This window comes from Mobula hypostoma, chromosome 5 (assembly GCF_963921235.1).
Source record: "Mobula hypostoma chromosome 5, sMobHyp1.1, whole genome shotgun sequence".
Taxonomy (NCBI): Eukaryota; Metazoa; Chordata; class Chondrichthyes; order Myliobatiformes; family Myliobatidae; genus Mobula; species Mobula hypostoma.
The window spans coordinates 15,162,377-15,186,727 of record NC_086101.1 but is presented as its reverse complement, the minus strand read 5'-3'; the positions used below and the strand labels follow the sequence as shown (position 1 = coordinate 15,186,727).

Genomic DNA, 24,351 nt, shown 5'->3' with positions numbered 1-24,351 from the left:
ACTTACCAAATGTTGAAAAAGACTAGACAGGGTGAATGTGGAGAGGGTGTTTTCTATGGTGGGGATATTCAGAACTACAGGGCACAGCCTCAAAATTGAGGAACAGAAGTAAGGAGGAACTTGTTTTTTAGCCAGGGAGTAGTAAATCTGTGGAATGCTCTGCCACAGACTGTGGTGGATGGCCAAGTCCATGCATATATTTAAGCAGGAAGTTTCTCACTTCCTTATCAGTTAAGGCATCAAAGGATATGGTGAGAAGGCAGGTGTATGGGGTCCATTTGGATCTGGGATCAGCCATGATGGAATGGCAGAGCAGACTTGATGGGCTGACTGGCATAATTCTGCTCCCATGTCTATGGTCTTACCTATACAGGCCCCACATTTAGCTCTTGTATATTCTAACAAAAACTACTCACTGCAATCTGCAGTATGCAATTTCCCTTTTAAGTAATATATTTTTGAACCGTCTAAATGAACTAGCTATCTCATGACCATTTGAAGAACTCGGCACTTTTAAGTGGATAAAGGTACATCACCATTGTCGAGAGGAGGGGAGGACTCCCAGCCAGACTAAAATGCCGGGGTATTAAACCTGCATTACCTAGCATCTTGTTAGCAAACATACAGTCTCTGGAGAACAAGACTGAGCACCAAAGTGTAAGATTGCTGTCTCAGAGGGAAACAAGGAATAGCTGCATCGTGCTTCAGGGAGACAAGGCAGATATGCTGGTAAGACCCAAGGGTTTCTGAATTGACCGGACTGCTGATTTGGAAAAATGCAAAAAGGTTGGAGGAGCGTGGGTCTGTGTTGCATTGTAAATTTTTTTTTAATATATAATTTTTATTACATTTTCAAAAAGAATACATGAAAAGATAAAATCTACCCACCCCCCCTCCCCTTAACCCTCCCCTCCCATATATATAGTCCTACCTAAAAGAAAGAGAGAGAAAAAAAAAAGGAGCCGCCTGGGTATTGGAAGGTTTCCACATGCTCCATGGGATTCAAAATAAATTTGGTATAATTATTCGTTACTTTCCCCAAGTAACCAAATTCTTTGTCGGAGCACTTAAATATGACATCCTATCTTTTGTAAATAAGGGCGCCAAATATTCAAGAATGTTACATAATTATCTCTTAAATTATAAGTAATTTTTTCAAGTGGAATAGAACTAGCCATTTCATTATTCCAACGATCCATACTTAAATACAAATCAGATTTCCAAGTAACTGCTATAGTCTTCTTAGCTACTGCCAATGCAATTTTTATAAATTCTTTCTGATATTTATTCAATTTAAGTTTCGGTTTTATCCCTTCAATATCACCTAATAGAAATAATACAGGGTTATGTGGAAGTTGAATTCCAGTAATTTGTTCCAATAAGACTCTTAAATATATCCAAAAGGGTTGAATTTTAAAACAAGACCAAGTAGAATGTAAAAAAGTACCAATTTCTTGATTACACCGAAAACATTTATCAGATAGATTTGAATTTAATCTATTTATTTTTTGTGGTGTAATGTATAATTGGTGTAAAAAATTATATTGTACTAATCTAAGTCGAACATTTATTGTATTTGTCATACTGTCCAGACAAAGTCTTGACCAATTTATTTCATCAATATTAATATTCAGATCTGTTTCCCATTTTTGCTTTGACTTATGGGTTCCTTGTTTAATTGTCTGTTCTTGAATCAAATTATACATACAAGAAATAAATTTTTTAATTTTCCCTTTTTGAATTAAAACTTCAATTTCATTAGCTTTTGGCAAAAACATTGTTTGACCCAGCTTACCTATTAAGTAAGCCCTTAACTGAAAGTAACAAAAGAAAGTATTATTAGATATTTTATATTTATCCTTTAATTGTTCAAATGACATCAATATACCTCGCTCAAAACAATCTCCTATAAATTTAATCCCTTTTTGGTACCAATTATATAAAAGTTGATTGTCCATTGTAAAAGGAATAAGTCTGTTTTGAAACAAAGGTCTCCTTGCTAATAGAGATTTCTGTGTTTCCTTATCAACATTTATCTTATTCCATAGATCAATCAAGTGTGTTAATATAGGAGATTCTTTCTTTTCCCGTATCCATTTAGATTCCTATTTATATATAAAATCTTCAGGTTTATTTTCTCCTATCTTGTCTAGTTCTATTTTAATCCACGCTGGTTTTTGATCATCGAAAAAAGATGCAATAAATCTAAGTTGATTTGCTTCATAGTAATTTTTAAAGTTTGGAAGTTGTAACCCTCCTAACCTAAATTTACATGTCAGTTTTTCCAATGATATTCTTGACATTTTACCTTTCCAAAGAAATTTTCTCACAGATTTATTTAACTCTTGAAAAAATTTCTGTGGCAATTGTATTGGTAATGTTTGAAACAAATACTGTAATCTCGGAAATATATTCATTTTTACAACATTGACTCTACCTACTAATGTTATTGGTAGTATCATCCATTTGTCAAGATCTTCTTGAATTTTTTTCAATAGTGGTAAATAATTAAATTTATATAAATTCTTTACATCACTATCAAGTCTTATACCTAAATACTTTATACCATTTACCGGCCATCTAAATTGGGTTACTAATCGACATTGACTATAGTCTCCTTTAGTAAGAGATAAAATTTCACTTCTATCCCAATTTATTTTGTAACCTGATACCTTCCCATATTCATCCAATCTAGAAGATAATTTATGTAACGAATGTTGTGGGTTTGTTAAATAGATCAAAACATCATCGGCAAAAAGATTAATTTTATATTCCTCTTGGTTAACTCTAAAACCCATAATATCTGGATCCAATCTAATTAGTTCTGCTAATGGCTCTATCGCCAATACAAATAGAGCAGGTGATAGTGGACAACCTTGTCTAGTTGACCTTTTTAGCTGGAATGGTGTTGAAATTTGAGAGTTTATCACTACTTTGCTTTAGGGTTAGAATTTAAAGTTTTAATCCAATTTATAAAAGATGTTCCTCACTCATATTTTTCTAATACTTTAAATAAAAAATCCCATTCTAATCTATCAAATGCCTTTTCTGCATCCAAAGCTACTACTATACTCTTCTCATCCCTTTTTTGTGCCAAATGAATTATACTGAGTAGCCGAGTTACATTATCTGCCAGTTGTCTATTTTTAATAAATCCTGTTTGATCCATATGTATTAATTTTGGTAAATATTTAGATAATCTATTCAATAAAATTTTTGCTATTATTTTATAATCCGTATTCAATAAAGAAATAGGCCTGTATGATGTTGGTTTCATAGGATCTCTGTCCTTTTTTGGCAATACTATTACAATCGCTGTTGAAAAAGATTCTGGAAGTTTATGTATTTTTTCTGCTTGACGTATTAGTTCCATAAAAAGAGGAAATAATAAATCTTTAAATTTTTTATAAAATTCAGGTGGAAAACCATCTTCTCCTGGAGATTTATTACTTTGAAGTGATCCTAAAGGTTCTTCAACTTCTTTTAATGTAAAAGGCATATCTAATCCCCTCTGTTCTTCCAAATTCAATTTTGGAAGAGAAACTTGTGATAAAAACCTTTCTATCTCATTAACACCATTTTGGGATTCTGATTGATATAATTCAGAATAAAAATTTTTAAAGGTTTCATTTATTTCAAGAGGTTTATAAGATATTTTATTTGCCCTTGTTCTAATTGCATTTATTGTTTTGGAAGCTTGTTCTGTTTTCAACTGCCAGGCAAGAATTTTATGTGCTCTCTCACCTAACTCATAATATCTTTGTTTAGATCTTATAATTGCTTTTTCCGTTCTATATGTCTGAAGTGTATTATATTGTAACTTCTTATTGACAAGTTGTCTTCGTTTTACTTCTGACATATATCTTTGTGATTCTTTTTCTATTCTTGTAATCTTTTTCCAATTGATCTAGTTCTGCCATATATTCTTTCTTAATTTTAGACATATAACTTATTATCTGTCCCCTAAGATATGCTTTCATCGCATCCCATAATATAAATTTATCCTCCACTGAATGAAAATTTGTATCCAAAAAAATTGAATCTGCTTTTTCATAAAATCACAAAAATCTTGACGTTTTAATAATGTTGAATTAAATCTCCATCTATAAGCCACTTCTTCCTTATCAGCCATTATTATTATCATTAATAAAGGAGAATGATCTGATAATATTCTTGCTTTATATTCCATATTTTTCACTCTGTGTTGAATATGCATTGATAATAGAAAAAAATCTATCCTTGAATAAGTTTTATGTCAATGGGAATAGAACGAATAGTCTCTTTCTTTAGGATTGATTCTTCCCCATATATCAATCAAATTTAAATCTTTCATCAATGATAAAGTTAGATTTACTACCTTCGATTTTATAACAGCCTTGGTTGATCTATCTAAGACTGGGTCTAAGCAAAAGTTAAAGTCTCCTCCAATTAATATTTTTTCATGTGCATCCGCCAAATTCAAAAAAGTTTCTTGTATGAATTTTGCATCATTTTCATTTGGTGCATAAATATTCATAAAAGTCCATAGTTCGGAAAAAAGTTGACAATGTATAATCACATATCTCCCCGCAGAATCAGTTATTACATTTTGTATTCTAATTGGTAACGTTTTATTGATCAAAATTGCTTCTCCCCTCGCTTTTGAATTAAATGAGGCCACAACAACATTACCCACCCAATCTCTCTTTAGTTTCTGATGTTCTGTTTCTGTTAGGTGCGTTTCCTGTAAAAAAGCTAAATCTATCTTCATTTTTTTAATATATGTTAAGATTCTTTTTCTTTTCACTGGTCCATTAAGCCCATTAACATTAAAACTCAAAAAATTTAATAAATTAGTCATTATTCTTAACAACGTTACTCCAATCTAAAACATTACTTATCTTCTCAACTCTCATAGTTCCTTGGGGAATCTCTTTAAACTTCACCATGATGCTATGTGTTCCCCCCCCAACCTTCCAGGCAAAAAGAGAAAAAAGAGAAAAAAAGAAAAAACAAAATACCCCCCCACTAATGTTGTGAATGAAAAGATACACAACACTACCCCCCTCCATTTTACGGGTCGCGGCAAAAGCCACGCTTGCACACATGATTAACGTAGCAATCGATCAGTGCTTCTTCCAGCTCCCCCTCAACAAAAAAAGTTTTTATTTATTTATATATATATATATATATATATATATATATATATATATATATATATATATATATATATATATATATATAGAGAGAGAGAGAGAGAGATATATATAGATATATATAGAGATATATATAGATATATATATAGATATATATATATATATATAGATATATATATATATATATAGAGATATATATATATAGAGATATATATATATAGAGATATATATATATATATATATATATATATATATATATATATAGAGAGAGAGAGAGAGAGAGAGAGAGAGATATAGAGATATATATAGAGATATAGACAAAATTAGTATTATTCCCAGCTAATTTCCTCCAGTATTAACCTTTCTTACCCCCCTCATATAATTAATACTATATTTATACATTCATCCAGCTTCAAAAATCCAACAAATCCATTCTTAAACCCAATCTTCATCTTCAATCTATCTCGCTCTCCTGAGTTTGTTCTTGTATCTGGTGAATATTCAGAGAATCTTGCACAAACTGCTCTGCTTTCTGGTAGTCATCAAAAAATCTTTTTTCTCCACCAGACAAAAAAAATCTTCAAAGTTGCAGGATAACGCAGTATAAATTGATAACCATGCTCCCATAGGGTTTTTTTTCACTGGATTAAACTTCTTCCTTTTCTTCAAAAGTTCGTAACTTATATCAGGGTAAAAAAAAACTCTTTTCCCTTTAATTATCAATGGCCCTTTTCTATCTTTGGCAGCTCGAACAGCTGCCTGTAGAATCCTTTCCTTGTCTTGAAATCTTAAGAATTTTATTAAAATCAATCGTGGATACTGGTCATCTTTTGGTTTTGGTCTTAAAGCTCTATGTGCCCGCTCAATTTCAATTGATCGAGCCTCCTCTCCCATTTGCAAAACCTCCGGGATCCATCTTTGAAAAAATTCTATTGGCTTTTCTCCTTCCATACCTTCTGTAAGACCAACAATTTTAATATTATTACGTCTACTGAAATTTTCCAACATGTCCACTTTCTCCAAGAGTCGGTTTCTTTCCGAGTTCCAGACAAGCAAATCATTTTCTGTTTTTTCCACTCTATCATTCATCAGCCCCATTTCTCTTTCCATCTTCTGAAGCTTCTTTTCCATTTTGTCCTGTCTTTCCATAACTTTATTATAGCATCTCTTCGTATCTCTAAGCTCCTCTCTTACTTTCCTTAATTCAGCCGTTGATTGCAATACAGTCTCTCTTATGTCTGTCATCTCCTTTACTTCCACTCGCTTCCAATTCTTCCTCCTCTTCTTCATCTGTGTTCTCTGCAGAATCCAGTTCTGACTCTGAGTCATTTTCAATTGCAGTGGGTGTCAGTTCTTGTAGTTTGCGTTGTGTCGATTTGCGCATGCGCTCTTCTTAGCGCATGCGCAATTCCGTTGTCTTCTTCGGAGCAACCGTTGCCACCGCCATTGCTCCCTGTTCTACCGAAGGAGATCCAACCTGAGTCTGAGGCTCCATCGTTGCAGTAGGCCCTTTTTTCTTCCCGTCTCGCGGCTGCTTCGCAACAGCAGACTTCTTTTGTTGCGGTTTCGGAGGCATATCGTAAAGTAGTCTTACAAAGTTTATAAATAGTTTTCAAAAAACATTTACCAACTTTGTTTTATTTAAACGGTACTTTACTGATTTGTTACGGGAGAGCTGAATTTACACGTCTCAATCCCACGTCATCACGTGACGCCCCTCATTGTAAATTTTTAATGGTGTTCAGATGCAGTGGTCTTCAAAGATTCAAGGTATATTTATTATTTAAGTATACACTACATAACCCTGTGATTCTGTTTCTTACAGGCAGCCACGAAACAAAGAAACATCATGAAACCAATTCAAACATTAAACATCCAACGTGCAAAAGAACAAATCATGCAAGTGGCAAACATGAGCAAATTACAATATTAATCAAAATACAGAGTCCTTGAAACAGTCTAGGAATGTTCAGTGTAGTTCACTTCAATTTAGTACTCTGTTGTTAGTTGACTGCAGGCCACAGAACTAGTTTATGAAGTGCCCTGATCAAAAAAAATCACACAAAATAGCAATAGAAAGGTGCAAACAGAAATCAGGAACACATAATATTTACTGCAGAGCCCTCAAAATCAAGCCCAATTCACAAAGCACGCTGATCAAACCTTGTCCTAGTCCCAATACTCCTGCATCTTCATCCAGCCACAGCAAGCAGAAGGGAGTGGAGGACAGTCAAACGCAGGCAGACAGTACTGAACATCTGCTTCCCTTCTGCTCTTTTACTCGTGGATATCAATCTTGTTCAATGCTTTATTTGTCTAGATCAGCGAGTAATGGAACCAATCATGGGTTCATGCTCCACCATTAGGCCACATACTCTGTTCCCAACCTGGCTCTTAACCATGCTGAATTTACGTGGAGACAGGAAAAGCTCCAATTCACTCAGTCGGACCACAAACACATCAAAATATAAATTACAGGCTTCCATTGCACACAGATTCAGAGTAGAAGTAGTAGTTTTGTGAATTGTCGGAAGGATGTCACCATTGGTTGTGCTGGTTGCTCACGCTTGTTTCCCCAACATGGAACATCTAATTATTAAGTAATGACCATTCTACTTACTGAGTTCTCTCCTCTATGATCCTGGCTGCAGTTTACATTATGCCAAAGGACCATGTTAAGTATGCACTTGAGGTACGAAGACCTTCATGAGCAAAGAAACAGCCTACCCTGGGGACTAGAGTCAAGCTGTTTGAAGAAATCTACGCCCAGTTATCAACATAGCACCTCCAACACTGGGGGAGGGAAGTGTCACAACACATTTGACCACTGCTGTAGTATTATGAGGAATGCCTAGACTGCAATTTAGGAAATCAAATCTCCTGACTGCCCTACTAACTGCACACAGGTAAAGGCTAAAGAGCAGTCTCCAGAGATAAGGACAACAAAGAGGTAGTCGCAGGAGGCAGAGGAGCAAGGGATTGTTTCGGGTCAATGGACTAGGCTGTGTTCAACAACTCAGAACAAATACACCACGAATGTCAGAGACTATAAAATCAGTTGTTTACAAGTGTGTCCCTACAAAACCCAGTCTCCCCAAACCAGAAACCCTGGATGAACCATGAGATCCATAATCTGCTGAGAGCCAGATCAGAGGCATTCAGGTCTGGCAACCAAGTAAAATACAAGGCGGCCAGATAAGATCTCTGGAAAGCCATTTCAGGTGCAGAGTAGCAATTCTAGACCAAATTTGAAGGATGTTTGTCAGCTGTGGCAAGGCTTGAATGCTGTCAAAGTAAACCGTCAAAACATGGAAGCACTTTCACGAACTCCCACAGATTTCCACCCCCCCCCCGAAGACCCTGAGATTTCAGTCTCTGAGGCCGACACAAGAGCATCCTTCAGCAGGGTTAACCCACAGAAAGCAACCAGCCCAAATTGGGCACCTGGCCAAGTACTAAAGACCTGTGCAGATCAACTGGCTGGAGTGTTCAACAATATCTTAAACCTCTTGCTTCAGCAGCCTGAGGTACACAAGTGCTTCAAGCGGGCTTCAATTACAGCAGTGCCGAAGAATGCCTCAATGACTATCGTCCAGTAGCAATTACATTCACTGTGATGATGTGCTTTGCAAGGGTGCTGATGAAATATATCAACTCCTGCCTGAGAAGTGACTTGGATGCACTCCAATTTGTCTACTGGCATAACAGGTCAACAGCACACGGCATTTCACAGTTTCTTCAGCACACCCTGAAAGATCTGGACAGCAAAGATGCACAAGTCAGGATGCTCGGCATTCAATACTATCATCCTCTGAAAGTGAATCAATAAGCTTCAAAACCTTGGCCTCAATACATCCTTATACAACTGGATCCACAATTTCCTTACTTGCAGACCTCAGACAGCTCGGATTGGCAACACCATCTCCTCTACAATCTCCACCAACACAGATGAACCACAAGGTTGTGTGCTTAGCCTCCTATTATACTTGCTTTATATTTATGCCAGTTTGCTGATGACATTATCATTGGCCAAATCAAAGGTGCTGATAAATCGGTACATAGGACAGAGATTGAAAATCTGGCTGAGTGGTGCCATACAACAACCTCTCACTCAACATCAGCAAGACCAAGGAGCTGATTATTGACTTCAGGAGGAGGAAACCAGAGGTCCATGAGCCAGTCCTCAACAGGGGATCAGAACTAGAGAGGGTCAGCAACTAAATTCCTTGGAGTTATCATTTCAGATGATCTGTCCCAGGTCCACCACGCAAGTGCCATTATGAAGAAAGCGTGGCAGCATTTCTACACTCTTAGAAATCTGTTTATTCAGCATGCCATCTAAAACCTTGACAAACTTCTATAGATGTGTGGTGGAAAGTACACCTTTCAAGCTGGTTGCATCATGGCTTGGTATAGAAACACCTAAAAAAGTAGTGCATACAGCCCAGCCCATCATGGATAAAACCCTCCCCACCATTGGGTACATCTACATGGAGTGCTGCTACAGGAAAGCAGCGTCCATCAAGGGCCCCCACCATCCAAGCCATGCTCTCTTCACGCTGCTGCCACCAGGAAAGTGGCACAGGAGCCTCGGGACACAGGCCACCAAGTTCAGGAACATCCTCAATCATCAGGCTCTTGAGTCAGAAAGGCTGACCTCACTCAACTTCACTCACCCTATCACTGAACTGTTCCCACAACCCATGGACCCACTTTCAAGGACTCCAGTTATAAAATCAGATACAACTTTGATCAAAAGCAGAAAGTGCCAAGAGACCTCAGCCAGTTAAGCAGCTTTTGTGGGAAGAGAAACCAGCTACGCTTTGGATCAAGGCAAGCAGAGAATTTAAATATTCTACAGCTTTCTGATATGAGCAAAGGGGAATGAGAGGTGACTTGATAAAGGTGAACAAGATGGTAAGAGGAACAGATTGAGTAGACAGCCAGAGACTTTTCCCCCAGAAATAGTTTATATGAGAGGTCATAATTTTTAAGGAGATTGGAGGAATGAATGAGGGGAGTATCAAAGGCAAGTTGTTTTTTTTAAATGCAGAGTGGTGGGTTTGACTGCCAGCACTGGCAGCTACCTTAAAGAATGTAAGACGCATGGATGACAGAAAAATGAAGGCAGGCAGCGTTAAACGGTCAGTGCAACATTACGGGTCAAAGCATCTGTACTGTGCTGTACTGTTCTATGTTCTATCACCTTCACCCCTGTAACTTCCACTGAACCTGCAGATTTTGGCCGAATACATATGAAATGTCTCCCCACTGAGCTATCACCTACATACAATCCTGACAACAGTATGCACCTCTCAGAACAGTGTACCTTATTGCAAGCAACCAGAGTCTGGAGATACAACTGACTGCAAATACTGCAGTATGGAGTAAAGAAACCCAAACTGCTGGAGGAACTCTGTGGGCAAGGTAGTATCTGTGGTAGGAAATATAGCCCTTCATGTGGACCCAGTCTATTAAAAACTGCCTCTACCAAGCGCAGTATCCTTGATAAAGCCTATCAAATACCTCCAAATCAAAGTGGGACTATTTCTCTTGAAAAATGCAATATGCGGAACAGGAAGTTACAGCATTGTATGTAAAGGCATCCGTTAGTCTTGCGAGACCATGGATCTGTGCCTGGAAAGTCTTCACTCTCCAGGGCGCAGGTCTGGACGAGGTTGTATGGAAGACCAGCAGTTGCCCATGCTGCAAGTCTCCCCTCTCCATGACACCGGAAGGGCAAGGGCAAATACAGCTTGGCACCAGTGTCGTCACAGAGCACCGTGTGATTAAGTGCCTTGCTCAAGGACCCAACATGCTGCCTCGGCTGGGGCTCGAACTCACGACCTTCAGATCGCTAGTCGAATGCCTTAACCACTTGGCCACGTGCCCACACCAGCATTGTATGTAATTTATAGTCAAAATCATAGACTGCATACAATTACAATTTAAAAAACATGATGGCATTCAATCACGTCCTTTCTGGCCAATACATGAAGCCATTAAAGAAGGGTCTCAACACAAAACGCCGTGTGTGCAGCCCACTCCACAGATGCTGCGTGCCCCGAGTTCCTCCAGCTATTTGTCAGGCATACAAGTGTGTGGCGGTACTCCTATAATATTTTTTTTTATATTAAGCATACTGAGATCAAAGAAACTGAACAGATGTTTGCTTTTCTATGCATGCTTTTCAAAAGCAATTCAACTAACAACAGTTCAAAGTGATCACTGGGTGATGTACTTCGGGATGGAAGAAATGTACCAGCGATGACTTGACCACAAAGCTTACCTGCTGCTGTCTTTGAAACCTGGGTGGCAATGACTTCTGGTATTTAGAGTACCCCTGTGAAGTCTGCATCTGCCGCCCTGGAACCACCACTTCTACTTTCGACTCAACTCTCACCACTCCCGTCTCCTCTTTCACTTCAATGGTTTCCTTTTCAGGGGGAGGCGGGGGATCAGCTGGAGAAGATGAAAAAAAAATGCAGCTCAATTAGTATTTAACTGAATTCCCTCTGTTCATTATTTTCAGCTAGATCAGGCAAGTCTCAGACTTGCAACCAGTCATTACTCATCTGCCCAATAGCAATGTGGAGAACCTTTACTGCTGCAGTTATGAGGTGGCCCCCTCACCACCATTAGAGAGGTGCACTGAATATCGAAGGCTGAATGAATGCATGGAATAGGGGTGTGGGCAATGGTAAAGCCTGTCAAAATATACAGATCAGAGCAGTCCAAAATAAGCAGCAAAAACACCCAAACACTAGTCCCTCCTACCCACAAAATGTCCATATCCCTCCATCTTTCTTTCATCCGTGTACCTATCCAAATGCCTCTTAAAAGCCTCCAATGTATTTGCCTCTGTTACCATACTGGGCATCCACCACTGAGTAAAAAAAACTTACCCCTCACATCCCCCATGAATCTACCTTCTCTCACCTTCAATGCATGCCCTCTGGTATTAGACATTTCAACCCTGGGAAACATACTTCCTGTCTATTCTATTTTTGCCTCTCAATCTTAAACCTTTATCAAATCTCCCCTCAGCCTCTGGAAATACTCCAACAGATTAATATCACTGCAACAAGATGACATACATAAAAGAACTAAGCTCCTGGATAAATCCTTCTATTTTTTAAAAATATAAATAAACTATAAAACACACACGAGGTTGATCTGCTCCTAATGCAGTAACCAATTCTCAGTGGGAGAAGCGGGGTAGGGGAGAACGAGCGGAGTCCACAAACCATTTGAATGCACTTCAACTGAACACCAGCAGAGTTACACTTGTGCACCCAGTTTGGGGGGGGGGGGGGGCGCGAGAAGTGGAACATGGTGGATTAAGGAAAACCAGAAAGCAAGTTTACCCAGGGACTGACAAGAGATAAATACCCTGTGCCATCTCAAAGCTGCTGCTGCTGGCTGTCCTCTGACGTTTGTTGGAGCCGACTGGCTCCTCATTCTCCTTTCCCTCTGATGCCTCCTCTTTCTCTTGCTCAGACTTCTGCCGCTTCTCAGAGGCCCCGAACTTCTCGTCCAGGCGCTTCAGCTTCTCAGCGCAGGCAGCCCGCCGCTCCTCCTGCATGCGGCGCTCCTCTTCCTCACGCCGCTTCCGTGCCCGCTCTACGGCAGCTGAGATCTCTGAGGAGGACTGCTTGCGTCGCTGGCGCCAGGCCTCGTCTTCATCTTCACCTACTGGTGCCTTCTGAGTAGGACCAGGTTTGTCCTGGGGGGCTGCATCCTGTTAGTGGGAAAGAAGGGGGATGAGTTGAAGGCTCCAGTTCAAATTACAGGCATCTACACAGAAGGACAGAGGTAGATTTCAAATGCACTGCTGCAGTATTATACATATAGGGCCCACCCCCAACAGGCTTGGTATTAAAACTCCAGCTTAACATAGACGGCTAATATGGCAGAGCAGCAAACTTGTACTATAAATTAGGAACTGCAGAAACGGATCAGGATATGCTGGCACACAAAAGGCTGTTCAACCAAGGGGAGCGAACGTTCCTGGTGTGATCTGGACATCGGAACACAGGGGAGTTGTACAAAGCAGCTTGGCCATTTTCAGTTCATTGGGCAAATTAAAAATAGGGTATCTGCAATGCTGATCTTGACTACTGAGTCACACCAAATATGTCCCTGTCTCCGGGATAAATATGGAATCAAGAGAATCTACATAATATGCCTTTAGAAAAAAAAAACTATTTTGAAAGGAAAAGGTATTAATAGAGCTAGGCAACTGATGTCAGGGAAGAGTATGAGGAGAGTCACACACAGAATGCTGTAGGAACTCAGCAAGTCAGGCAGCATCTAGAAGGAAATAACCAGCTGATGTTTCAGGCTGAGACCTTTCACCTGGACTGGAAAGGAAGGCAAAAGAAGCTAGAATTATGTATGGGGGGGGGGGCACAGGCTGGCAGGTGATAGGTGAGGCCAAGTGAGGTGCAAGGTGGGTGGGGGAGCTGGGATGATGCAAGAAGGATAGGTGGAAACAGAAAAGGGATGGAGAAGGAGGAATCTGATAGGATTCTGGCCCCTTCCTTTCCAGTCCTGCCAAAAAGTTGACTGTTTATTCCATTCCATAGATGCTGCCTGACCTGCCGAGCTTCTCCAAAATTCTTCTGCATGTTGTTTGAGATTTCTAGCATCTGCAGAATCTCATGTTGGGGAGAAAGGTGGAGCGAAAGATTTTTAAAAGTTTCAAAATAATATTTTTTGGCCTATTTATTATCCTGCACTTTCCAGGGGCCGTGCAGGTTCAGGCAGACGTGTGGAAGTCTGAATCTACAGTACCCATCACTCTTTTCATTGGCTTCAAGTCTCTGCTTTACAGCCACTGAGGCTGTAATCCCTTGACCTGTGAGGCAGCCTGATGTAAAAGCATAAAGAGACCACAACACTTCTGCATACTCTTGTATCTCCCAGGAAGTTTTCTACCTGGCTCCCATTCACAAAATTCTCAAGATGCCCTGCTTCGTAATACAGATCTTGAGCAGTTTCTTAAATCTTATCTGGACATAGGACCTGTCTGTCACAAAGTTATTTAAAAGTCACTTTTAAATTTTAAATCTGAGATACACCTTGGTAAAACTTGATCTAAGCCGGTCTCGTCTTAACCTACTGCTAGCCCTACAAACCTGGTGCATGCTGAGGGAAGAGGCCTGCCTGAAGATGCTGTACAGCCCTTGAGTAACCTGATGCTGATGGGACAAGCCCATGCCTGTTCTTCGACCCTAAAAAGACAGAGTTACTGAAATTAACATGTTCAGATATATCTTTTCAGCCCAGTAGCAGGCATTGGAACGAAATGAAAGGGAAAAAAAAATCATTAGTAGATATCAAAATAGGTAACATATTAAACTACCACAGCATCACTTTTCATAATCATCTCCCCCCAGTGACATTGCTGTAAATGAAACCCTTTGCACTTTTAAATACACAATGCCAGAGCCAAACCGATCCACATCACACAACACTCCCAGCTCAATTAGGACAAAGGTCATTAGATACCTGGAGATACCAAGGCCAGAAGTATCACAGAAACAAATACCGTTTATAATTATTTATTTTCATCAGCATGGGTTTCCTCCCAAATCCCAAAGGCCTGTGCTATGGGTTATGCAACACACATCAAAATTGCTGGTGAATGCAGAAGGCCAGGCAGCATCTCTAGGAAGAAGTACAGTTGACGTTTCAGGCCGAGACCTTTCGTGCGTTCACCAGCAACTTTGATGTGTGTTGCTTGAATTTCCAGCATCTGCACAATTCCTGTTGTTTGCTATGGGTTATCCTTAGTTTAGGTAAATGGGAGGGCAGAGAAGTATGCGCAGAGGTTGAGTCCTGATGGGTCTGAATAAAAGTCCTGGGTACTGTGAATGCAGGCCCTGTGAATCAGCATCTCTCCAAGCAAAGGATTGCTCTTAGAGGGCTTGTTTCCAGCTGCCTGGGGGGTGGGGGGGGGGGTGAGAGAGAAGGAAGGAATTGACATAAGATAATAGAAAAGATATATAGAAACATAGAAAACCTACAGCACAACACAGGCCCTTCGGCCCACAAAGTTGTGCCGAACATGTCCCTACCTTAGAAATTACTAGGCTTACCCATAGCCCTCTATTTTTCTAAGCTCCATGTACCTATCTAAATGTCCCTTAAAAGACCCTATCGTATCCCCCCTCCATCACTGTTGCCGGCAGCCCATTCCACGCACTCACCACTGAGTCAAAAACTTATCCCTGACATCTCCTCTGTACCTACTCCCCAGCACCTTAAACCTGTGTCCTCTTGTGGCAACCATTTCAGCCCTGGGAAAAAGCCTCTGACTATCCACACAATCAATGCCTCTCATCATCTTATACACCTCTATCAGGTCACCTCTCATCCTGCGTCGCTCCAAGGAGAGGGGGCCAAGTTCACTCAATCTGTTTTCATAAGGCATGCTTCCCAATCCAGGCAATATCCTTGTAACTCTCTGCACCCTTTCTATGGCTTCCACATCCTTCCTGTAGTAAGGCGACCAGAACTGAGCACAGTACTCCAAGTGGGGTCTGATCAGGGTACTATATAGCTGCAACATTACCTCTCGATTCCTACATTCAATTCCACGATTGATGAAGGCCAATACACCATACACCTTCTTAACCACAGAGTCAACCTGCGCAGATGCTTTGAGCGTCCTATAGACTCAGACCCCAAGATCCATCTGATCCTCCACACTGCCAAGAGTCTTACCATTAATACTATATTCTGCCATCATATTTGACCTACCAAAATGAACTACTTCACACTTATCTGGGTTGAACTCCATCTGCCACTTCTCAGCCCAGTTTTGCATCCTATCAATGTCCTGCTGTAACCTCTGACAGCCCTCCACACTATCCACAACACCTCCAACCTTTGTGTCATCAGCAAACTTACTAACCAATCCCTCCACTTCCTCATCCAGGTCATTTATAAAAATTACAAAGAGTAAGGGTCCCAGAACAGATCCCTGAGGCAAACCACTGGTCACCGGCCTCCATGCAGAATATGACACATCTACAACCAATCTTTGCCTTCTGTGGGAAGCCAGTTCTGGATCCAAAAAGCAATGTCCCCTTGGATCCCATGCCTCCTTACTTTCTCAATCAGCTTTGCATGGGGTACCTTATCAAATGCCTTGCTGAAGTCCATATACACTACAGCTACTGCTCTTCCTTCATCAATGTGTTTAGTCACATCCTCAAATTCAATCAGGCTCGTAGGGCACGACCTGCCCTTGACAAAGCCATACTGACTATTCCTCATACTATACCTCTCCAAATGTTCATAAATCTTGCCTCTTAGGATCTTCTCCATCAACTTACCAACCACTGAGGTAAGGCTCACTGGTCTATAATTTCCTGGGCTATTTCTACTCCCTTTCTTGAATAAAGGAAGCATATCCACCACCCTCCAATCGTCCGGAACCTCTCCCGTCCCCATTGATGATCATCGCCAGAGGCTCAGCAATCTCCTCCTTCGCCTCCCACAGTAGTCTGGGGTACATCTCATCTGCTCCCGGCGACTTATCCAACATGATGCTTTCCAAAAGCTCCAGCACGTCCTCTTTCTTAATATCTACATGCTCAAGATTTTCAGTCTGCTGCAAGTCATCACTACTATCACCAAGATTCTTTTCCAAATTGAATACTGAAGTATTCATTAAGTACCTCTGCTATTTCCTCCGGTCCCATACACACTTTCCCACTGTCACACTTGATAGGTCTATTCTTTCACGTCTTATCCTCTTGCTCTTCACATACTTGTAGAATGCCTTGGGGTTTTCCTTAATACTGCCCGCCAAGGCCTTCTCATGGCCCCTTCTGGTTCTAATTTCCTTCTTTAGCTCCTTCCCGTTAGTCGTATAATCTTCTACATCTCTAACATTACCTAGCTCTCTGAACCTTTTCTTTTCTTGACTAGATTTATTACAGCCTTTGTACACCACAGTTCCTGTACCCTACCATAACCTCCATCTCATTGGAACGTACCGCAGAACTCAACGCAAATATCCCCTGAACATTAGCCACATTTCTTCCGTACTTTTCTCTGAGAACATCTGTTCCCAATTTAAGCTTCCAGTTTCCTGCCTGATAGCCTCATAACTCCCCTTACTCCAATTAAACGCTTTTCTAACTTGTCTGTTCCTCTCTCTCCCCAATGCTATTGTAAAGGAGATAGAATTATGATCACTATCTCCAAAATGCTCTCCTGCTGAGAGATGACACCTGACCAGGTTCATTTCCCAATACTAAATCAAGTACAACCTCTCCTCTTGTAGGCTTATCTACATATTGTGTCAAGAAACCTTCCTGACCACACCTAACAAACTCCACCCCATCTAGACCCATTGCTCTTGGGGTATATAACTCTGGCTTAGGTGATCTCTGCACCGGACAACTGGGGAGGGGAATAATAAAGGAATAAAGGAACAGGCTTAGGTTCCACATGGGATAAAGTTTCAAAATTTGGATACAATCCATCAATGCTCTTGTACAAGTGACCGTACGATGAGATTCTGGGAAATAACAAGTCTATTATACTTATGGCACTGTTTGTGTCAGGCGACACATGAAAATAAACACAAGTCAAAGTTAAGTATAAGCACAAGAACGTGTGCACATGTGCAATGAAAATCTTGCTTGAATAACAATCCTTGAACTTGGATCTGGTTTATATGAGCCTTGGTTGATTTGGGTTTAAATTTATACCCAAGCAGTTTATTAGTGTGCAGAGGGAGTAGTAAACTCAACATCCATGGCTACTTAGCTCATTCTGTACAACTTCACCAGCAGGTACCAAATTCTTCCAGATCAGACAGTGACATGCCTCAACACACTCACAGGTAATAAACTACATTTATTGTCTTGCTCTATACCTGGTAATCCACAGCAGGACCCCAATTGGTAGGAACTCTAGGGGGTGGGCCCAGCTCTGACGAAGCAGGGGCTGCACCTTCACTCCTGGTTGCCTTGACAGACGGATGTTCCTCCGATGAGGTCTCCTTCCTGTGCTCAGAATTGCGCAACTCTTGCCTTTCAGGGCGATTGAGCTGGCCGTCCCTTTACAGAAGAAGATTTACCTATGTTACCTATAGACTTTATATTTTTGCATTAAGACAACTGTAATAACAAGTCCATATAAATCAGATCGATACAATAACAGAAAGTCCATAAAACAGAAGAAAGCAGCAAAATTGCTGGAATAAGGATATGAAGAGAAACAATTTGCAGTGGCAGCAATAAATCACAAAGAACTAAATGGCTGGAGAATATACAGAGAACTGAATTTCCTGATGATACACAAAGCAGAACCAATATACTGCATTTGCGCAAACAAAAATAGATAGCAAATAGCAAGTAAATAACTTCTGTGAAGTTTGACTACTTAATATGACATCTAGACAACTCTTTCATAACCTTCCCCGACCTCAATGAACAAAAGACTACAATCTTCCTCAAAAGACCCAGAACTCGGCATATTGTCCATCGTGAGTACCCCAAATCCACAATTCTTATTTCAATCTCTTACCCAAGATCCACAAACAGGACCAACTTACTACACCCATTATTTTTGCTTATTCTTGCTCCACTCAACATCTCATACCTTGACTGAATATGGTATCCTTTTGTTCAGTTCTTTCAATCACCTACATCTGGGACATTCTGAAAGCTTCCAATTTCCTGGCCCCTACTGCCTATTTTTAACCATGATGCCTTGTTTCCCCTCAACAGCCTTAAAGCTTGTCATTTCCTTCTGCGCAAAACCGGACAACAAACTTCCACCAACTCTCATCCAGCAAAAAAACACTGCTTCTTTTTTACTGTGGATAACAGAGCCCTCTCATTACATTTCCTGGATTTCTGCTCCGAATTCACCTCCCTTCGGACATAACAGAAATAGAGCTCTAATAGTCCTCACCTTTCACGACACCAGCCTCTGCATCCAACGCATCGTACCTTATCATTTTCACCAGATGTAATGAGATCCATCATGAACCTTTTGTTTTGTTTTTTTGTTTGAACTACATCACTTCCCCACCCCTTTCTGCCTTCTGCAGAGACCACTCCCTTCATTTTTCCTGGTTCACTCATCCCTCCTTGACCCCCACAATCTGGAGGCAAACACGTGTTCTAACACTTCCTTTCTCATCATCTTCTCAGGACACAAAAAGCGCAGCTAAGATTAATGTCCCAATGAAGGGTCTCAGCCCAAAATGTCTACTGTTTACTCTTTTCCATACATGCTGCCTGGCCTGCCGAGTTCCTCCAGCATTTTGTGTGTTATAATAAATGTACCATCCTCCACACTGGCAAGACCAAGTGCAGAATAGGTGAATGACCTGCAGAGCACCAATGCTTTGTCTGTAATAGTGTCCTCAAGTTCCTATTTGAAAGCTATTTCAATTCCCATTCCCACACCAAACGTGTCCATCCTCTGCCTTCTCCACTGCCAGGGTGAAGCCAATTGCAAACCAGAGGAACAAGTTGTCTTTCATCTGGGTAGCTTATGACCGAAATGAACACTAAATTTTCCAATTTCAAGTAACCCTCATCTCAGACACATTTCTACCCCCCCCAAAAAACTTTAAATTTTCCCATCAGTCCTTCCTTTTTGCCCCCTTTTCCATACCTCCCATTTCCAGATTTCCATCTATTTTTGTGGCACCTCCTTTTGGTTCCGATTCACTTTCTACTGGCTCTCCCTCGCCTCCATCTGGATCTGGTTCCATCTACCTTTCAAACTCTCCCCTAATGGTTCCCATTAGTAACTTCCATGCTTTTCAGATTCCCCAGCTTCACACCCCCTCAGCTGTCTCATCTGCCTTTGTTTGCCTCCATCCATCATCCACCTGCTCATCTCCAACATCTTCCTGGTTCACTATGCTTCGCATCTTTCAATCCCTTCTGGTTTCCCAAACACTTCGAGACCCCAATCTCACCATTAAAGGGTTCTCTGTATTAGCTACTATCCCCATTCCACTACGAACACAGGATTTCAACTAGAAGCATTGACAATTCTTTCCTGCACACACTTACAGATATTGTCTGACCCACCAAGTTGCTCCACGTTCCAGCATTTACAGTCTATGCTTGAGTCTGACAACCTTGCTTCATTTAGCCAACTACAACAATACATTGAGCAAATATTTTTGTGAAGTAGAGATACTTTATATGTGTAGCTTGTATTACATCTAATACCCAACAAACTACAGTTCAACGGAAAATAAACCATCTTAGGGAGTTTAAAAGAATGATCTTCCCGAAATATACAATTCAGGAGACACAGGAGCAGAATTAGGCAATTCAGCCTGTCAAGTGTTCTCTGCTATTCGATCATTGCTGATTTATTATCCTCTCAATCCCATTCTCCTGTCTTCTCTCTGTAACCTTTGAAGCCCTTACTCATCAAGAATAAGATCCCAAGCATGTAGACCGAAAGATATCTCAACTACTGGAGAATCTCAAACCAGGATGTAATCATTTTAAACTGAAGTGCACAGGAACTATTTCTCAGAGGGTGCGTGAATCGCTGGAATTCTAACCTGCTTAGTTGTGAAGGCTAGATCATGTGGATGTGTTGTATTTCAAGTAAAAACAGATAAATGTTTAAAAGGCGGGAAATTTGAGGGGCATGGTGGGGAAACTGGCACTGAAGAGGAGATGCAACAGATCAGTGTTAAGAAGCTATTCCTCTAGATTCAATACTTCTTAAAAAAATGGTTGGATGACTAATGCTTTGGCACACTGACCAGTTATCAGATTTTCCCTTTTCTGCATCATCATCGTCTTCATCATCACTGAACTTTAACTTTTCAGTGTAGTCTATTTCCTCGTGTGCCCCTGTGAAAGTAAAGGTGTACAGGAATTAAGTGAAATAAGCAGAATTGTCAGTCTTAGCCCAATGCCCAGCTGCTCATCTTTCTTCCCATTTAATAAACAAGGCACTCTACAATGAGTTACATGAAGAACGAATTTCCGGTCATGCTGAAGTTCACACTATGATAATATTCAAGGAACATTTTATCTAGCCCTTGTAGCTGAAATTCCATGACATTACCTTTCCCAGAACCTCACACCAGCACTGTGCAAATTTTCTAAGTATTCCCGAGTACAATGGGTAATATTACAGCTTTGTAATTAAACACAGAACAGTACAGACCTTTCAGCCCACAATGCTGTGACAACCTTTTAAGTTACCCCAAGATCAAACTAACCCTTTCCCACATAGCTCTTCAGTCTTTCATCTACATAATTATCCAAGGGTCTCTACCAACATACCCGGCAGTGTGTTCCATGCACTTAATACAGTTTTTAAAAAATGACAACCCCATTTACTTTCCTCCAATTACTTTAAAATTATGCCCTCTTGTATTAGGCATTTCCACCCTGGGGAAAAAGGCACTGGTTGTCCACTTTATCAAATCAGCTCGTCGTCCTTCACTGCAAAGAGAAAAGCCCTAGTTTGCTCAACCTTTCCTCATAAGAGATGCTACCTAATCCAGACATCATCTGAGACATCTCCACGTCCTCTAGATCCTCCGCGACTAGAACTGAACACTATACCCCAAGAGTGGTCTAACCAGTTTTATAGAGCTGCAACATTACCTCGCAGCTCTTGAATTCAATCCCGCCTCCCCCCGAGTAATGAATGCCAACACACCATATGCCTTCACAATCACCCTACCAACCTGCGCAGCAACTTTAAGGAATCTAAGTGGATCCAAGATCCCTCTATTCTTCCACACCAAGACTCCTGCCAATAACCTTGTAATCTGCTTTGAAATTCGATCTTTCAAAGCATATTGGTTCATACTTACTGGATTGAGCTCCTTTTGCCACTTCTCAGCCCAGCTCTATATCCTATCAACGTCTTGTTACAACCTACAACAGCCTTCTACACTATCCACAATGCCAATAACCTTCATGAAATTCAGTATGTCTAGTAGCACTGTTAAAGTTACTTTGCTCTTAGGCTATTATCAGCTTCTGATGAGCTTACCTTTTAGCACAGCCCACTGTGTGCTGATACATGTGAAAGTGAGCCACTAATTTAGTTTCTCAAGTCAAATGTGAAAGTGTGGCAACCACTAAAATCATATACTCTCAAATCAATATAACTTCAATTTTCATTTTTAAATGCAATGATGGGAATCAGGGTGGAGAAAGAACCAGTGACTAAAGAAAATGCAAGTTCGATCACACAGCTAAAATTCTTAGGCTGAGGTCAAGAGGGAAGTAAAAGAGCATTAAAATACCCAGTAGAATCAGTTTGAAAATGGCATATCTTTTTAATTAAATTTATTTGAAGGACTTTAGTAGATTATGGTTGACATCAATTCTCAATAACAAGCTGGGTAAATGTGTGTCACAGCCAGGACTATGATTTTAATATACGACTAGCAGGGGAGACCAAGATATCCTGCAGAAGGTAGTAACTGAATTTCCTTTCAGTTGTTCAGAGCTTTACCTGCCCATCCATCATCAGTCTCATTTTCAAGCTCATCAAACTCTTTCAAGTCGTCCTGTTTGAGGATGGAGGGTCGTTTCATTGCTTCGGACATCCGTGTTGGATGCTGAGGCAATCGAGGAGCAGGAACACGAGGAAACCTGTGCAGAAGAGCAGATGGAGCATTTTATAGGCAAGACCACCATGAGATAAACATGATGCTTTCAGGATTCAGCTTGTACCTTTGTTTTCTCCCTTTATTTTGCTTGCTCAGAAATACCAAACATTTATCACAAATTACCAATTTTCTCAACTAAGTATCTATCAATCAAGATTCACATCTGGGGATAAAAGTGAGGTTAATGTCAGGCTATTCTGTTGCAAGTATATCAAAAACCAAGACCTTTATAAACTCACTTGCATTTATTAAAAGAATGAAAAATTATCTCATCAAAATACAACATCTGAGCAGACTTGACAGGATCGATATTAGATTCCCCTTGGCTGAGAATCTTCCATTAGGCATGTAAGAAGTTCCCCTTTAAGGCTGAGATGAAGAACACCTCATTCTCCAAAACTTGTAAATTTTTTGTAATTTTCTAGTTTGGAGTAACTGTAGATGGCAGCCACTGGGAACATTCATGGTTAAGGCAGATGGACTTTTAAACTATAGGGGAAATCAGTTATTGGATTTCTCAGGAAGATGCAAGGCATCGGAAAGGACCTTACTGAATAGACCAGTAGGGTTAAGATCATATGATCTGCTCTCATTTCTTGTTCTCACATTTACATGCAAACTAGTCAGTTGGTGAAGATGAACTTCTGCCCCAACCTGTCAGCTGCACTATAAATGACCTAGGGTACAGATGCAAGAAACTGAACCTAGGATTGAAATGGCTCAACCACGACATGTGGTCACGGGTTGCCTAGCTCGTTTAGAAGACCAGTCACACAAGAAATGAAGAATTAACCCACAACACTTGCACGAAGCATGACCACCAGTACATGACTAAGGATTTCTGCATTATAGATCCCTCAGTCAAAAGCACGGAAAAGGTATAATCTGAAATTTTCAAACAGTTGCCTCCCCAGGAAACTTGGGTCTCATAAGTGGATCACCTGCAATGAACATTCGAGGTGGTCAGCTCAGATCAGAAAAGGCTTGGTAGTGCAGGACACTCAGGATAAACTGCTGCCAAAGTTGAGTCTGACTGTTCCATTTGAAAAGTAAAACTCCTTCATTTGTTTAAATTGTTCTAAAAAAAAATAGTTAATTGAATATGCAAGTGACCTGAATAGTGCTTCTCTCCCACATACCCAGTCCTCTCCATTGAAATGGATGAAGTCATCAAACTAGCATCAGGCTCTGACAGAGTCAGTGGAAAGATTTCTCAGCGATACCTCAGAAGCTCAGCCTGAGGCTGGGCTCGAAGAAGGATGCAGAATCAGACAGTACAGATTAACAGTGGGAGAAATTCAACATTGCCAACTTTATTGTGGAAAACTCAGACTAAAGCAGTATACGTGGAAACAGACATGAGAGATACTGAGAAGCAGGCAATCCTGACAACTCATTACGAAATCAAGGTTGGAATGCTATCTTGTTACACCCATTCACTACAACACTGCAAAAGAACAGTGACTGCACTTCACTCATTTATGCCCAGACTTCTGAAGGGCAGATAAGGTTTTATATTTAAAAAAGCCCTCCAGCAATTTAAAATATATTACTGGTGTTTTGTGTAGT

General features: G+C 40.4%; 1 protein-coding gene across 8 annotated transcripts in view; it reads right to left on the bottom strand.

Moving 5' to 3' along the window:
* The window catches only part of LOC134346629 (protein PRRC2A-like), a 149,775-nt gene that overhangs the window by 75,910 nt on the left and 49,514 nt on the right, over window positions 1-24,351 (bottom strand). For 7 of the 8 annotated variants that reach the window (XM_063048091.1, XM_063048086.1, XM_063048089.1 and 4 more), the window contains exons 9-14: window positions 22,626-22,765; window positions 20,908-20,998; window positions 18,034-18,217; window positions 14,276-14,371; window positions 12,528-12,876; window positions 11,425-11,597 (exon numbers count right to left, since the gene is read on the bottom strand). In XM_063048091.1, coding sequence (XP_062904161.1) covers window positions 11,425-11,597; window positions 12,528-12,876; window positions 14,276-14,371; window positions 18,034-18,217; window positions 20,908-20,998; window positions 22,626-22,765 — 1,033 coding nt within the window. The remainder of the gene's footprint in view (window positions 1-11,424; window positions 11,598-12,527; window positions 12,877-14,275; window positions 14,372-18,033; window positions 18,218-20,907; window positions 20,999-22,625; window positions 22,766-24,351) is intronic. The other variant, XM_063048090.1, reaches the window with a different exon arrangement.